General features: G+C 41.1%; 1 protein-coding gene across 5 annotated transcripts in view; it reads left to right on the top strand.

Moving 5' to 3' along the window:
* USP42 (ubiquitin specific peptidase 42) overlaps positions 1-17745 on the top strand; it is a 35637-nt gene that overhangs the window by 955 nt on the left and 16937 nt on the right. For 3 of the 5 annotated variants that reach the window (XR_002831401.1, XM_006097698.3, XM_023761403.1), the window contains exons 2-7: positions 4144-4393; positions 5451-5651; positions 14530-14640; positions 16102-16204; positions 16335-16402; positions 17624-17694. Coding sequence is in view for 4 of the 5 variants with exons in the window: in XM_006097698.3 (XP_006097760.1) it covers positions 4153-4393; positions 5451-5651; positions 14530-14640; positions 16102-16204; positions 16335-16402; positions 17624-17694 (795 nt within the window). In the remaining variant the exon portion in view is untranslated. Of the gene's footprint in view, positions 1-831; positions 1631-2276; positions 2803-4143; positions 4394-5450; positions 5652-14529; positions 14641-16101; positions 16205-16334; positions 16403-17623; positions 17695-17745 lie in introns of those variants that run through there. The other 2 variants (XM_023761402.1, XM_023761401.1) reach the window with 2 other exon arrangements.

A 17745-nucleotide genomic window follows, 5' to 3' on the forward strand; every position in this document is an offset into this window, starting at 1 on the left:
GAAGGATGAGGGACCGGGGTTTTTGAGAACCCAAGGTAGTGGTTCCTGTGTTCGGGAGTTCAATGATTTGATCAGAGAAGTATGTCCATAAGTTTCTTGCTGATCTAGACAATTTATTAGTTCCTGTGTACATGTACTAGTACTAAGTCATAAATAATGTTATTGTGAAAATGTTAAATACCAACTGCCGTAGACCAATTTCCAGCATGTCATAATTTCAAGAGTTACATCAAAAGGTAGATGAGACTGTGGGGACTCAACAGGGTTGAGTCACACATGGAGTCACCTGTTGTGAATGGCTGAAGGCATTTCCCCAAACCTGAATAGGAAACTGATTGTGGCTGCCAGACCGCTAAAAGGCATCATGATGTACATGTGATTGCATCGTTCTGCCCAAACACCTGAACAGCCTTAGGCTATTCCCCAAACGAACAATGCTTCTGAACCCTTTGAAGCGGTACCGCATCAAGTGTCCGATCTCCACCTTGTGTCAGGGCAAAGCCTCTTAGCAAAAGCTAGGCCCCCAAAGAAGCAAAGATTCCCAACCGGGCGCCCCTGGGCGGGCTGCCCTCGCGGGGCCGTCCCCCCAGGCTATTCCGCCGAGTGTCCGAGCTGCCCGCGCCGGCCGCCGGGCTGAGCGGAGCGGTGCCTCCGGGGAGGGGGCGGCCCGGCGGTGCGTCCCCCCGGCGCGTTCCTCTGGGCCGAGTCCTTTATCTCCGGGGCGGGACGGGGAGAGCCCGCTTGCCCGGCGGGGCCGGGGGAGGAGGGGGCGGTCAGAGGCAGGTGTTCGGGATGGAAACGGGCCGGGCCGGGCCGGGCCGGGACCGAAGTTTCGGGTCGCAGGACTTGAACCTGCTGGTGTGCGTGCAGCTGGGAGGACTTGGTTGCCTCGCTCCCGCACAGTTAGCAAGGCCCCGGTCTGGCTTGTTCCCGCAGAACACGTTGATTGTTTAAACGCGAAAACACTAAACTCACAGCAAAGCTGGTGGGAAAACTAGTTACCGCCTCTTTTTTTTCAAAGTAACAGCGATATTCTCAGGCATTTTTGTGGGGAATGAGTTTTTCTTTTTTTAAAGAGCTGTACATGTGAAACCGTTCTCCTGACATTCATTCAGAGCGCACTGGGCATGGGCATAGTCAGTTTCAATTATTTTCACTTGAGGTCAGTTTCACTTTCTTTTCTATGTCATTGAACCGAGTCTACCCTGTTTTGTGAAGGTTTAAGGCTCAGTTGCTTGGCTGTCTTAAAAGATAACTAAAGTCAAGGCTGTGCCTTCTAACGCCCGTGCAGGAATGGGGGTTACATTGTGCATGAAGCAGCGGAGTGTAACAGTTTCTCTTTGCATGCATTGACATTGCCTCAATGTATGTGGGGTACCTTCATGTTTAGATAGCATAGACATATTAAAAATAAAAAGGATCATGCATTCTGGCATTTGGTAGAGATACTGAGGAGGAAATACCATACAAGAGACTGAGAATTTTCAGGCTTTTGAATGAAACACTGGTGAATTCCGTTTGTCTCATTCCTCCACACACATCCAGTGTGATTCTTGTAGCGCCTGCTTTTTTTTTTCCAGACAGGCGTTTGTAACTTCTTGTATATCACCAGGACGTGCTGAGAGAAATGGTAACTTTTCACTGAAGTAGTTGCTTGAATGTCCGGAGGGTTGTGACTGATGCTGGGAAGCTTTGCTGAGCGCATGGCACCTGGAAGGGCGTGCATCCCGGGGCCTGCGCAGCGATGCTGGGCGACCAGAAAGGGTTTCTCTCTGGGCCGGTGGGATCAGTTGGATGCCTCATGGTTTTAGGGTAAGAATTCATTGGTGGAATGGACACATGGAAACGAATGGATGGTTCTGGTTTGTTTTCCCAAAAGTATAATGCTGTACGGTTACTGACGACCGACTGGTATGCATTCCTTCACTTTTTTTTTCCATATAAGAACCCCCCTACTCCCCTCCAAAAAGGCATTTGAGCCAGTAGAATGGTTTTACTTGGTCAGTTGTTAATGATTGTCCTGAAAGGATGTCTATCCAGGGAAAACCAAGGTTTTTGCTGTTTAACGGCATTGTAAGTAAGCCTTTCTTTATTGCTGTTTTGCTTTCTTTCTTTACCTCCTCCTTCCCTTCCTCTTCCTCTTTTGTTTTCTTACTCTTGTCCACACTGTTTCATAATTTCTTTGGACTCTTCGATGAGAAAAATGTGAATTTGTTGTGGATAATATGGCTCAAGTTTTCTTCCTGAATGAAGGTCCAGTACCTTATTTTTCTTTCTTTTTCTTTTTACCTTTTGTTTGTGTTTTCCTTTTCCTCAGTATCTGAGATTGACTTAAAATTCCAGTTCAGTTTTTATTTTATTAGATCTAAATAACATCTTCTGTTTTTATGTAAGAGCCCAAAAAGTTTTTTAAGGTTATACTTTTGGGGGAGAAGTAATCATGCCTTCATTTAAAATTATAACACAAATTTGAGGCTTAAAATAAAAACTTCTTATGAGCAGATAGTGCATTGTAACATTGGTTGAGGTGGCATGTACGTGGGTATTTATTATCCGTTTACTGTATTGAATATTTTTAAAACAAGTTTTAAAGGCTATTCCAACTTTGTAGTTTTTAAAGGATTAAATGAGATACTGTATGTGAATCACTCAGCACAAACTGGTGCTAAAGCAAACACGGGTTATTTTCTGTCTCCAGAATTCATTCATTTGTTCAACGCCTGCATGGAAAGCTTTCTGTGTGTCAGGCCAGGGGCTACCAGTGAGGACTTGATGGAGAGCAGCACGTGAACTTGCTGTGCAGTAGGTGCTGAAGGGCTGCTGTAGAAATCAGCGCAGGGTGCTGGGGAGCCTGGAGGAGGGGTTTTAACCCAGCTCTTGGGGGAGGAGGTTGTCAAGGAAAGTGTCCCAGAGGAAATGAATTGAGTCGTGGAAGTGTTAACTGGCTGGAGGTGGAAGGATGGAGAAGAGAGGTGAAAGGAGCAGCATGTGCAGAGCCCAGGGAGAGCAGGTGGGGACGGACCGGAGGGTGTGTGTGCAGAGGTCCTTCGGCCAGGCGGTGCCCAGGCCGGGTGCTGGGAGGATGTGCTGGGGCAGTGGCATACCAGATTTGGTTGCTACCTGGCAGTTTCAGAAACATTCTTGAAAGTAGTCTATTGACAGGTTGGTATAGCCAGAAGGAACCCCAGTCAGGAATGTTGGACCTGGTCCCTAGTCCCAGTTGCTGTAGTTGGTGCATTTTATAGATCCTGTGATTTCTGTTCCAATGTCTCATAGGTCCATTATGAAAATTAAATAAGTTACTGTATAAAAAGTATAAAAGTGCGTAATTATATTGGGCTTCCTTGTACAAGTCATATATACCAAATAAATGAGTCTCTTCAGAAAAATGTGCTTCAGAGGTGAGACTTCCTATACTTTAAAAATGCAATGTATTTCAAACAGTGTCTTTTGGACTTTATGCTCAACATTAAAGCTAGATTTTCTCTCTGTGTAGTTGAGACTTTTCCCTGGAGAATCATATACAGATTGAAAATTGAGTCGCATGCATTAGTGCATTTCACATTCTAGTTCTAAGCAATGGAAAGAAAGAATATAGGTACTTGGTAAATGTAGAGAATTAGAAATTGAGGTACCTGATTATAAATTGAAATAATTTTAAGAGGCATGGAATAGAATGATAAGATGTAATCAAATATTTCATTGAAGTTTTTTAAAAAATGTATCTTTATTGATTTCAGAGAGGAAAGGAGAGGAAGAGAGAGATAGAAACATCAGTGATGAAGAGAATCATTGATTGGCTGCCTCCTGCACACTCCCCACTGGGGATCAAGTCTGCAACCAGGCATGTGCCCTTGACCAGAATCGAACCCGGGACCTTTCAGTCCGCAGGCGGACGACTGAGCCAAACTGGCTAGGCCCATTGAAAGTTTTATAATTAAGTATTGTTGCTATGTAGACAATTGTTGCAGAGTAGACAATACTAAATGTCCTGAGGAAATTATTACAAAGTGAAAAATACTGTTACTTTTATATTTGAAGATACTCAAAAATTGCTAGAATAACTTTCCGAGATCTAATGGTAGAATAAGTAGGTTACTTTCCTAATCTTCTGAAAGAAATGTGTGCTTTTGTCTTTTGCAGAGCTGAACAATGACCATAGTTGACAAAGCTTCTGAATCTTCGGGCCCTTCGACCTATCAGAACCAGCCTGGTAGCTCCGAGGCCGTCTCACCTGGAGACATGGATGCAGGGTCTGCTGGCTGGGGTGCTGTGTCTTCCTTAAATGAGGTTTCAAATCACACGCTTTCTTTAGGACCAGTGCCTGGTGCTGTAGTGTATTCAAGTTCATCTGTACCTGATAAGTCAAAACCATCACCGCAGAAGGATCAAGGTACTAGACTCCAAGAAACTCCCGTGTCAATGCTGTCAGTGGGTTGGTAGGTTCAGAGGGCTTCTTATTTTGCACGATATATTGCTGCCTGAGTGGCCGGCCAGTCACATTATGATGGGCTTCATTTTCCTCTGCTGCTTATTTGTGATTAACATATGTATCATAACAAGGGAGATTATTTTTAATTACTATGATATTTGTAGTTTTTTATTTTATTTTATTTTTTAAAAATATGTTTTCATTGGTTTTTACAGAGAGAGGAAGTGAAAGGGATAGAGAGATAGAGAAACATTGATGAAAGAAACATCATCAGTTGGCTGCCTCCTGCACGCCCCCTACTGGGGATGGAGCCCACAACCCAGGCATGTGCCCTGTCTGGGAATCGCACCAGTGACCTCTTGGTTCACGGGTTGAGCAACCACTGAGCCACACTGGTTGGATGTTATTTGTAGTTTTTAAATTTCTAATTTGTTGAAGGATAAACTTTATTTTGGTGAGAATTGAAATGGACAAGCATTTCATTAACTTTTCAATTAACTATAGTTCTCTAAGTAGATGTCTATCTTTTAAACATTTAAAGATGTTTTTAAAAATACTGGGTGGTGTTTGTTTATTTGCTTTTTAATATATTTTTTATTGATTTCAGAGAACAAGAGAGAGAGAGAGAGAGAGAGAGAGAGAGAGAGAGAAAGAAACATCAATGATGAGAATCATTGATCGGCTGCCTCCTACATGCCCCCAACTGGGGATCGAGCCCACAACCAAGGCATGTGCCCTTGACAGGAATGAAATCGGGATTCTTCAGTCTATAGGCTGACACTATCCACTGAGCCAAACCAGTTAGAGCATTTCTTTTATTAGTATATATTTTTATTGAAGAGGCCAAATCATTTAGAGTTTCCCACATTCTGAGTTCTGCCTTTCTCCTCTGTATTCCTGGTTAGCTGGTAAAAAGATTTAGAATCTTCATCAGATTCAGGTTTGATATATTGCTATTTATTTAGCTTCAAAAGCATGTGGAGCTTTGTTATTAAATATTTGTTCTTTATTTTTCTAGCCCTAGGTGATGGCATTGCTCCTCCGCAAAAAGTTCTTTTCCCATCTGAGAAGATTTGTCTTAAGTGGCAACAAACTCATAGAGTTGGAGCTGGGCTCCAGAATTTGGGCAATACCTGCTTTGCCAATGCAGCATTGCAGTGCTTAACATACACGCCACCTCTTGCCAATTACATGCTATCGCACGAACACTCCAAGACATGTAAGTCTTCTGTTTTATGTTACATGGGTTTCGTTGTGGTATCTAACCTATTTTCATTTTTTCTCTGAAATGAAAGAAATTAAGCCAAGAATTCTATGATCACTAAGCAGTTGGCTTATTCTTTTAGAAACCATGCAGGAAGACTGTAAGATTTGTATTCAGATTGTATAAGAAGCATTTTGCACCTAATTTGACCTGTGAAGTTATTTTAAAAGAAACATATTTTATCAGCATTTGGCTAAAAATGTGGCATAAATGTCTGCCACCAAGCGGGATTCAACCCTGCCTCTGCTGGTGTCCATCCTGTGTTGTAGGCTTGATTCACGTACAGGCTTCCAGCCTCAGGGGCAAGGAACCTCTCATCACTGCCCCAGCCTCCCGGAAACTCATTCAGGACTTTCCCTTCAGCACGAGAGAGCTCGGGTTTCAGCCTAAAGGGTAGGAAATCAGTTAAAACATATGATGGTCCTTAATTTGGTGAAAGCCAACTCAGTGGTTGACTAGCAAAATTCAGAATTTAGAACATACCCGTTGTTTTGAGGTTTTGACCTTCTACACGTATTGTAAATATCCTTCAGCCTTTGTAAATGAAGTCTCCCCGTTCTTTGATCTACATTAAGCTTAGATTTGACTGTGTATGTTCAGGTGGCTGTTCATCAATTATCAGTGTGAGAAAAGCCCCTTGGTTTCTTTTTGAATAGTTCTCAATGGAGAATTTGAACTGGTTCTTTTAAAATTGTTCCCCCCCCCCCCCCACAAAGAGCAAAATAATGCTTCTAAAGAATCTGGAAAGTACAGAAAATTTAAATAAACCAAAGGAAAATCACCTAGAGCCTCACTGCCTAGAGTTGTTTGTTATGCCAAAGGGTTTTAAATTACAGAATGAACGTTCTGCTCGCCCGCATTTTCTCCCTTTCTAAGTCCATAATTCATTCCCCACAGAGGCCTTCCTATCACTTTGTGCTTAATGAAAGGGGTGTGGGGAAAACCTAGCCCTGGCACCTGGACATCAAGAGAGACGCCAAGACAAAAATTCAGAAGCTCCCAGTGTCCAGAATTAGGTGCTCCCTGTTTTTTATGCTATTGATGGTTTTCTCTCTTCTCTCTGTTTGCCCTGCTTTATTGAGGTACTAGAGGCCTGATGCACGAAAATTCGTGCAAGAGCAGGCCTTCCTTCCCCTGGCTGCTGGTGTACCGGCTTCCCTCCGGCACCCGGGACCTGGGCTTCCCTCCTCCAGCTGCCGGCAGGCACCCGGGACCCAGGCTGGCTTCCCCCCAGCCCTGGCTTCGTTAGGAAGGATGTCCTGAATGACGTCCAGTCTAATTAGCATATTACCCTTTTATTATAGAAGGTAATTGATATATAATAAAGTGCACATATTTAAAATATACAGTTTGGTGCATTTGACATTTGTATATACCCATGGAACTATCACCACAATTAAAATAATGCACCTAGCCGGTGTGGCTCAGAGGTTGAACCAGGAGGTCATGGTTTGATTCTCAGTCAGGGCATATGTGGGATTGATTCCCCAGTGTGGGGCGTGCAGGAGGCAACCAGTCAGTGATTCTCTCTCACCATTGATGTTTCTCTCTCCCTCTCCCTTCCTCTCTGAAGTCAATAGAAATATATTTAAAAAGATGATGCACCTTTTCATCACCCCCCAAAGTTTCCCATTGCTCCTTTGAAGTCACTCCCTTTTGCCCTTTCCTACCTCTCATCCCCTCCATCCCAGGCAACCACCTGATATGCTTTCCATCTACTAGAGATTAGCTTGTATTTTCTAGAATGTCATATAAGTGGAATTATATACAGTATATGTTCTCATATTTCCTGGTCTCTTTCACTCAACACAATTATTTCTACATTATTTCATGTTGCATGTATCGATAATTAATATTTATTGCTAAGTAGTATTCCGCTGTATGGACGTACCACAGTTTGTTTCTTCATTCACCTGTTGATGGACATTTGGGTTATTTCCCATTTGGGGCCATCATGAGTTAAGCTGCTAGGAACATTTGTAAACAAGTCTTCATAGGACATGTTTTCATTTCTCTTGGGTAAATATCCAGGAATGGAATGGCTTGGTCCTATAGATGTCTGTGTTTAATTTTAAGATACTTTCAGACTGTTTCCCAAAGGGATTGTGGTATTTTACATTCCCACCAGCAGTGAATGAAAATTTCATTTTGCTCAGTACCTCGCCTAATACTTGGTGTGACCTTTCCAATTTCTGCCATTCTAATAGGTATGTTGTATAGTAATACCTTCCTTGTAGCTTTAATTTGCACTTTCCTAATGAATAATGTTGAACATCTTACCACATGGTTATTTTCCATCCATATATTTGCTTTGCTGAAACACCTGTTCATATCTTTTGCCTGATTTAAAATTGGATTCTTTTCTAATTGTTGAATTTTGAGAGTTCTTTCTAGTTCCTGGATAGAGGCTCATTATCAGATATGTAATTTGAAAATATTATCTCCCAGTCTGGAGAAAAGTATTCTCTTCACACTGACTTTAGAAGAGCATGTTTTTAGGTTTGAAGAATTCCACTTCAGTTATCCTTTAGGTGTTGTATTAAGAAATCTGCTTAACCAGAGGTCACAAAGATATCCTCTATATTTTCTTTTTTATTTAAATATATTTTTATTGCTTTCAGAGAGGAAGGAAGAGAGAGAGAGGGAGGGAGGGAGAGAGAGAGAGAGAGAGAGAGAGAGAGAGAGAGAGAGAGAGAAACATCAATGATGAGAGAGCCTCTTGCACGGGCCCCCTACTGGGGATCGAGCCCACAACCCAGGCATGTGCCCTTGACCGGAATCAAACCTGGGACCCTTCAGTCCACAGGCTGACACTCTATCCATTGAGCTAAACCGGCTAGGGCTCCTCTATAGAAGTTTCATAGTTTTACAATTAATCCATTTTGAGTTGATTTTTGTTTATGATGTAAAGAATGGTTCGAAGTTCATATTTTTCAATATGGATATCCAGTTGTTCCAGCACTATTTGTTCAAAATATAGTCCTTTCTCTACTGATTTGTCTTTTCACTTTTGTCAAAAATCACTTGACCATGTACATATGACTCTATTTCTGAACTCGCTATTCTGTTACATTGATCCATTATTTATCTTGACACCATAACACAGTGTCTTGATTACTGTATATTTAAGTTTTGAAATTAGGTAAGTCCTTCAACTTTGTTCTTCTTTTTCAAAGTTGTTTTGGCCATGCTTGGTTCTTTGCATTTCCAAATGAATTTTTGAACCACTTTGTCAATATCTCCAAAAAAGCTTTCTGGAATTTTGATTGGGGTCGTGTTGAATCTACTAGTAGAAATCAAGCATGTCAAACTCCAAGGCTAACACAGGCCAAATAAACAAGGTTTACGTGGATGTGGCCGCAAAAAAAAAAAGCTTCAATTTTCATACAAACATAGGTTTATTTCGATAGAGACATGCTGAATACAAAGTGCTGAAATAAAGAATTGTTAATATAAAATAATAGAACATTTTAATAAAAATTAATATTTTTTTCTTGAACATTAACTTACCAGACACTAAATAACTGCACAGATTAATAAGAGTAACACAAATAAACCTATTTTTCTTGTTCTCTGAAAGCGAAATATTTCCTGTTGCACACACCAAACAAGTCAGTACAAGACTAATGACGTGGCAGTTGGCTGCTAAAATATTCACTGCTAGTATTAGTGGAGAGAAATGGTGCGCCTGTGCGTAAGGCGCATAAAGGAAATGAATGCAACACAATTACAGTATCAGTCATTAGCGAACGTTGTAGTTTGTTATTAATAATTATGTATAACAGGATATTGTAAACATTGTTACGAAATTTTTATTAAAATGTTTCTTACATACCGTTATATTGGCTGGGCCGCAAAAATATTTGTTGTGGGCCACATGTGTTTGACATGCTTGCTATAAGTCAATTTGGGATAAATTGACATCTAAACAATATTGTCTTCTGACCCACAAACAAGGTATGCCTCTCCATTTATTTAGGTGATCTTTAATTTTTCTTAGCAATGTTGTATATAATGTACACATTTTAAATCAGATTTATCCCAAAGTATTTTAGTTTTTGAAAGTTATTATAAATGATAATAGTTTTTTAATTTCAGTTTCTGATTATTGCTGAATATAGAAATGGAATTGATATTTGGATATTGATCTTATATACTGCAGTTTTGCTAAACTCAATTTTTTTTTTTTAATCTCACTCTTTTTTTTTTTTTTTTTGGTCCAAATATATTTTTATTGATTTCAGAGAGAGGTAGAGAGAGATGGAAACATCAGTGATGATAGAGAATAACTGATCAGCTGCCTCCTGCATGCCTCACACTGAGGATCAAGCCACAACCTGGGCATGTGCCCCACCCGAGACTCGAACGGAACTGTGACCTCCAGGTTCATAGGTTGACACTCAACCACTGAGCCACACCTGCTGGGCTAATTCCAGTAGTGTTTTTAAAAAGGATTCCTTAAGATTTTATATAGAGATGGTCAGGTGGTCTGTGAATAGGAAAATTGTACTTCATTTCTAGATGCACTCAAAAAACATTATAAATAAATCAAATTACAATAATTTAAAACATTCAAGTAACTCACAGGAAGGCAAGGATAAGAAAACAAATGAAAAACAAAAAGAACAAACAAAAAGCAAAATATAAATTGTCAGATTTAACTTCTAATACATACCTAGTCCTATCTTAAATATAAATATTCTAAAAATGCCCAAAAGGCCCAGATTAAGAAAGTAGATTTAAAAACATGACTCATACAAGAATCAACCGGCAGTGCCCTCCGAGGTCCCGGATCCGTCTCTTGCTTCCACAGTGTTTGGACAGAACGGACCCAGGGACGCCCCTTCTCCCAGCCTCCGGCCACTCTCCTGCGTCTCATCCAGTCACCACCTCAGAGCCACCTCCGGGACCAGCCAACACACCGGTTTTTTCTACCTTCACTCCTTATTGCCGAGCAGCCATGACCTCCCGCATTCGTCAGAATTATTCCACCGAGTTGGAGGCTGCGGTCAGCTGCCTGGCCAGCCTGCATCTGGGGCCTCCCACACCCACCTCTCTCTGGGCTACTATTTCCACCGGGAAGATGTGGCTCTGGAGGGCGGCGGCCACTTCTTCTGCGAGTTGGTGGAGAAGAAGCGCGAGGGGCACTGAGCATCTCTTAAAGTTGCAAAACAAGCGTGGCGGCAGCGTTCTCTTCCAGGACGTGCAGAAACCTTCCCAAGATGAGGGGGGGCCAAACACAGGACGCCATGGAAGCCGCCCTGGCCTTGGAGAGGAACCTGACCCACACCCTTTTGGAGCTGCAGGCCCTGACCCTCATCTCTGTGACTTTCTGGAGAACCACTTCCTGGATGAGGAGGCGAAACTGATCAAGAAGATGGGCGACACCTGACTCACATCCGCAGGCTGCCGCCCCCCAGGCTGGGCTGGGCAAGTGTCTCTTCGAAAGGCTCACCCTCAAGCACGACCAGGAGCCTTTGGAGCCCAGAGGCCTTTCCGAGGCCCCTCTGCATCCCCTGGTGTCTCTGGCTTTTACCTGAGCCTCTTCCTGAAACTACTAGCCATTCTTTTAACCACCCTGGAGCCCTCTCCCATGCATTGGGCCAAATGAAGCAATAAAGCTTTTTGCAGCGCAAAAAAAAAAAAAAAGAAGCAATAGCCCTGGCTGGTGTTCCTTAGTGGTTAGAGCATTGGCCTGCACTCTGCAGGGTCTCAGGTTCTATTCCTGGTCAAGGGCAACATACCTGGGTTGCAGGTTTGATCCCCAGCCCTGGTTGGGGTGTGTGTGGGAGGCAACCAGTCAATTGATGTGTCTCTCTCGCATCGATGTTTCTTTTTCTCTCTCGCTCCCCCCCCCCCCCCCCGCCTTCCCTCTCTCCCACTTTCTCTAAAAATTAATGGAAAAAATGTTCTCAGGTGAGGATTAACAACAACAAAAAGAATCAACCAATGAATGCATAAATAAGTGGATCAACAAATCAGTGTTTCCTTCCCCCTTCCACTTTCTTTATAAATTCTATAATAATAAAAACATAATATGCTAATTAGACCAGATGTCCTTCTGAACAAAGCCAGGGCTGCGAGGGAAGCCTGGGTCCCGGGTGCCGGAGGGAGGCCGGTGCCGGCAGCCAGGGGAAGGAAGGCCTACTCTTGCACGAATTTTGTGCATCAAGCCTCTAGTCAGTAAATAAAAAGGTAAAAAAAATTTTTTGGTCACTGTTTTAAGCAATTTGAGTGTTTCTTTGTGTTGGTTTCATGTTTCTGTTTAGGGTTTGTTGAGGTTCTTACATTTGTGGTGTACTGTTTCAAATTTGTATGACTTTCAGTTATTGAAACACTTTTAATTTTTATATTTAACATAAAGTCAACATTTTTTGGCATACAGTTCTATGAATTCTAGCACAGGTATAGTTTCTTGTAACCACCAGTTCAAGTCAGGACACAAAACCATTCTATCACTGTAAAAACTCCCTTGTGTTGTACCTTTGTAGACAATCATTCTTTCTTTTCTTTTTTTAAAATATATTTTTAGGATTTTAGAGAGGAAGGGAGAGGGAGAGAGATAGAAACATCAGTGATGAGAGAGCATTGATCGGCAGCCTCCTGCACGTCCCCCACTAGGTATCGAGCCCGCAACCCAGGCATGTGCCCTTGACTGGAATCGAACCTGGGACCCTTCAGTCCACAGGACGACGCTCTATCCACTCAGCCAAACCAGCTAGGGCGACAATCACTATTTCTTGAAAGATTTTATTTACATGCATATTAGGGACAACTTGGTGTAGTCCCACTGCTCAGTGATATGCTTATGTTTTCTGTTATTTTGAGTTTTTTGTTTTTCTGTGTTTCATTATGGATAATTTATACTGCTCAATCTAATCTGTTATTAATCCTACCTGGTGTATTTTTCATCTCAGAAATTCTGCTTTTCAGTTGTAAAGTACAAATGGGCCAGTTTCCTCATCTGTTCTTAACATGCTCTTGCTTTTTCTCTGCCTCCTTGAACATATAAACGTGTATAATGTCTTTCTAAAGGTCTTTGATTCTATTGTGTGTCATTTCTGGGTCTGTTTATGTTTATTTCTTCTTGTTCTTGGTCATTCCTGCTTCTTTACATGCCTTGTACTCCTAGTTTAGAATTTTATGTGGTCGGGTGCTAGATTATTAAAATTATATTATTTCTAGAAGGAAAAATATTCCTATAAATATTTTTCAGCTTTGTTCAGGGACCCAGTTATGTTAATTGGAAATAGTTTGGGTCCTTTGTAGACTTTTAAAGCTTTGTTAGGCAGGTCTGAGCAGCCTTTAGTTTAAGAAAGTGTTTCTCAACCTCAACACTGGTGGCGTTTGGGACCAGGTAGTTCTTGTTGAGGGGCTGTCCTGTGCTTTGCTGGATGCTCAGCAGCACTTGTGGCCTCTGCCCCCTAGATGCCAGTAGCACCACATAGTCATGAGCGAAGAGTGGTTTTCAGCCTTTAAAAAGTTGGAGACCCCTAGCCGGTTTGGCTCAGTGAATAGACTCTATTCAATAGCGTCCGACTGAAGGGCCCTGGGTACAATTCCGGTCAAGGGCTCGATCCCCAGTAGGTGGCGTGCAGTCGATCAATGATTCTCTCTCATCATTGATGTTTCTCTCTCTCTCTCTCCCTCTCCCTTCCTCTCTGAAATCAATAAAAATAAAGTAAGGCCCTGGCCAGGTAGCTCAGTTGGTTAGAGCAGTGGTTGGCAAACTGCAGCTCGCGAGCCACATACGGGTCTTTAGCTCCTTGAGTGTGGCTCTTCCACAAAATACCGACTTCTGCGCATGGGCCACGAAGTTTCAATCGCACTGTACGTGCGCGACTGCACATGGTATTATGTGGAAGAGCCACACTCAAGGGGCCAAAGAGCCGCATGTGGCTTGCGAGCTGTAGTTTGCCGACCACTGGGTTAGAGCATCATCCCAATATGCCAAGGTTGTGGATTCGATCCCCAGTCAGGGCACATACAAAAATCAGCCAATGAATGCATAAATAAGTGGAACAACAAATCAGTCTCTCTCTCTCTCTCTCTCTCTCTCTCTCTCTCTCTCTCTCAATCAATAAATAAAATACTTAAAAAGTAATAAATAAATAAATAAATAAAAAGTTGTAGAAAGAAGAAAAAAAAAAGCAGCAGCAGCAATGAGACCACCGTATGTGGCCAAAAAAGCCAAATATTTATAGAGAGATTTCCAATCCCCAGTATGGGAGACATTCTTTTCCTGTGTGAGACAAATGGCAGTGTGTGAAAAATATCATTTTTCCAGTATAGAGAGTAGTTAACGCAGGCCTTGAAATTAGAGTATGATTTGATTGTTATGTGTCTGCCACTTAATAACTTTTTGACATGGGGAAAAATTATTTTTAATCCTCACCCAAGTATATGTTTTTATTGATTTTTAGAGAGAGAGAAACATCGATGTGAGAAAGAAACATAGATTGGTCTCCTCCCATATGTGCCCTGACCAGGACTCGAACCCGAAACCTGGGTATGTGCCCTGACTGGGAATCAAACCTGGAACCTTTTAGTGTATGGGACGATGCTCCACCCAACTGAGCACCCAGCCAGGGCATGACATTGGGCAAGTTTTTAACTCTGAACTTCAGTTTCCTCTCTTGTAGAATAGAGTCAGTATATACTTATCAGTTAGATTTTGGGAGTGAACAAAATGACAGTGAACAAAAGCATATGGTTCAGTGCATGACACATGATAGCTGTTACTATTATTTCATTTCATGAGTGCAGTATTTCTTGATGTGTATGTAGAGTCATATTTTACTAATTTGGAGGATTATTATCTGTTATCTTTCAGGTCATGCAGAAGGATTTTGTATGATGTGTACAATGCAAGCACATATCACCCAGGCACTCAGTAATCCTGGGGATGTTATTAAACCAATGTTTGTCATTAATGAGATGCGGCGTAAGTATCATCTATAGTTGTTTATATTAGTATTTATTAGCTAATTGGTCTTAATGGCCTACCTGGTAAAAGATGAGCCTGTTTATTATAAAAACAAGCCAATATATTTTATCATATGTGTAGATGCCTTTAATAACACTCTTAGTCAGACATTTACTATATAAACAGATTTTGAAACCTTAAAGCAAAAGATAGCAATATAAAAAGAAAATAGTATTCAGTTTAATGTAAACAAATGAAAAAAATTTTAACTCAATTTGTTAATAACATCATTGATAATTTTACAATGAGTTTTTCCCCTAGATATTTGGATTTTTATGCTGAGTAATACTAATTCTAATATTGTCCTACATGTTTCTTTAAATTGGTTTGAATTAGTTTTAATTCAGTTAATGATTACACTATACAGAGTGACAGTAATTGCCAAAATAAACTACACTTTTAAAGAAAGATTTATACTCCTACCTTAGCAAATTTGTAGATAAATTTTATTTTTTCTATTTAATTTTTTTTTTTTTATTTTATTGATTTTTTACAGAGAGGAAGGGAGAGAGATAGAGAGTCAGAAACATCGATCAGCTGCCTCCTGCACATCTCCTACTGGGGATGTGCCCGCAACCCAGGTACATGCCCTTGACCGGAATCGAACCTGGGACCTTTCAGTCCGCAGGCCGACGCTCTATCCACTGAGCCAAACCGGTTTCGGCTCTATTTAATTTTTAAATGACTTTTAAATCTTTCTCTTGCATTGTAATGATACAGATTGCACAAAATTTTCTTAATCTGATATCTGGCTAGATAATTACAGGGGTGGATAATCATACAGTTACAAATATTTACAATGTAAACATTTTTTAAACATCATTGGATCCTGGCAAAATTTTAGCTGAGGATGATTTTTTTGTTGTTTAATTAATAAATATATAATAAGTAAATAAATATAAGGCATGATTAACACTTTTCAACCTAAATCTTTAAGAAAATGTAATTTCTGTGTGTTTGTGTGTACTTACATCCATGAATGTACATATACACACACCCCCACACACACATACATGGTTATCAGGATAGAATTTGGATAGGTTTTGACATTGATGTGTTCTGCATGGATTCTCTTAGACCTAGGGAGATCAGCACCAAATTTAAGATGTGTGTAGTAACATAACATTGTGGACAAATTTTGAGGCAATATAGCTAAAGTTGAATTTATTCAAGTACAACTTCATTAACTCACTAAAGCCATGGATAGCATCTCTGTGCCTCCTCTCTGGGCTTTCAAACTCTAGTCCATGTGGACTTTTAATGGTCTAACTCTTCTCAGAATAGCTGGTGTTAGTGCTGTTTCTCCATATAATGATTATCAGGTGTTTTCTAACTAACGTATCGTCATAAGATACAACTTTTGGGAGTTACCGCCTGGGCCTCTTGGGTGATGATAAAGCTTTGTCTTACACTTCGTAGGTATAGCTAGGCACTTCCGTTTTGGAAACCAAGAAGATGCCCATGAATTCCTTCAATACACTGTTGATGCTATGCAAAAGGCGTGCTTGAATGGCAGCAATAAGTAAGTACTGACGTCTCCTTAATCCGTCTGAATTCTTGCTCTTCTGTAGATGTGTGTGCTTTGAGATCTCGTGTAGCATATGTAGTTTCTGTAGAATCTTCTCTCACGTCACCGTCTGACTGTTTTTCAGATTAGACAGACACACCCAGGCTACCACGCTCGTTTGTCAGATATTTGGAGGATACCTGAGATCTAGAGGTAAACTTTCATTTAAAACTTTTATTAAAGTGGCCCTGGCCAGTGTGGCTCAGTTGGTTGGAGTGTCATCCTGTGCGTCCCGTGCATTGGAAGGTAGCAGGTTTGAGTCCCAGTCACGGCACATATCTAGATTGCAGGTTCAATCCTTGATTGGCAACCAATCTATGTGTCTCTCTCATATTGATGTTTCACTCTCTCTCCCTCTCCCTTCCCTCTCTCTTAAGTAAATAAAAAACATATCCTCAGGAGAGAATTAAGAAATAAGTAAAGAAAGAAAGAATTTTTTAAATAGTTGATAAGATGATCCATGCATATGGTTAAAAAAAGCCAACTGTAGAAAGGATTAAGAATGGAAGTGTGTCCTCCATCCAGCCCAGACTCCCGTCCCCCCTCAGCCCCATGCTAGCTTCTGGTGTCCTTCCAGTGGCTTCCTGTGCGTGAGCAGACGGAGCTGTTAGGTACGCCCTTTCAGTTTCTCCTAACGTGAAAGTGTTTTTACACTTCAGCACACACAGGTCTAACATTGTCTTGCACAGTTGCGTTGTTTTCCATTTATTTTAGTCCCCTATCGAGGAGTACTTAGGTCACTTCTAATTTTTATATTTTTTATTTATTTTTAAAAAAATATATATTTTATTGATTTTTCACAGAGAGGAAGGGAAAGGAATAGAGAATTAGAAACATCAATGAGAGAAACATCAATCAGCTGCCTCCTGCACGCCCCCTACTGGGGATGTGCCTGCAACCAAGGTACAGGCCCTTGACCGGAATCAAACCTGGGGACCCTTCAGTCTGCAGTCCAGACGCTCTATCCACTGAGCCAAACCGGTTGGGGGCACTTCTAATTTTTAAAATGATCATCAATGCTCATGAATATCCTTGTGCACATGCCTTTATGTCCATGTAAAAGTGTATGTAGGATAAATTCTTAGCATTAGAATTTCTGCATAAAAGGCTGGTATGTAATCTGACACCGACCGCCATATCGTCCTTCCAGAGGTTATACCAGCTTACATTCCAGCCAACAGTCCGTGGGAGCCAGATTCATGGCACTTAGATTCACACTGGGTAGTATTAAAATTTTTTGCCCAATCTGATAGGAGAAACTGTACCTTGTTTTAATTTTTTATTTGTAATAGTATTTTGTGTTCAGTCATCTTAACAGTTGGGATGCCATAACGATTGCACTCTGCTTATCTTTGCATTTTGTTTTTATTTCAGTCAAATGTTTAAATTGCAAAGGCGTTTCAGATACTTTTGACCCATATCTCGATATAACACTGGAGATCAAGGTAAGCTGGATCATTGTTGTGACAGTGAAGTTTAAAAACCAGTTAGACTTG

Source organism: Myotis lucifugus, unplaced genomic scaffold (assembly GCF_000147115.1).
Source record: "Myotis lucifugus unplaced genomic scaffold, Myoluc2.0 scaffold_208, whole genome shotgun sequence".
NCBI classification, from domain to species: domain Eukaryota; kingdom Metazoa; phylum Chordata; class Mammalia; order Chiroptera; family Vespertilionidae; genus Myotis; species Myotis lucifugus.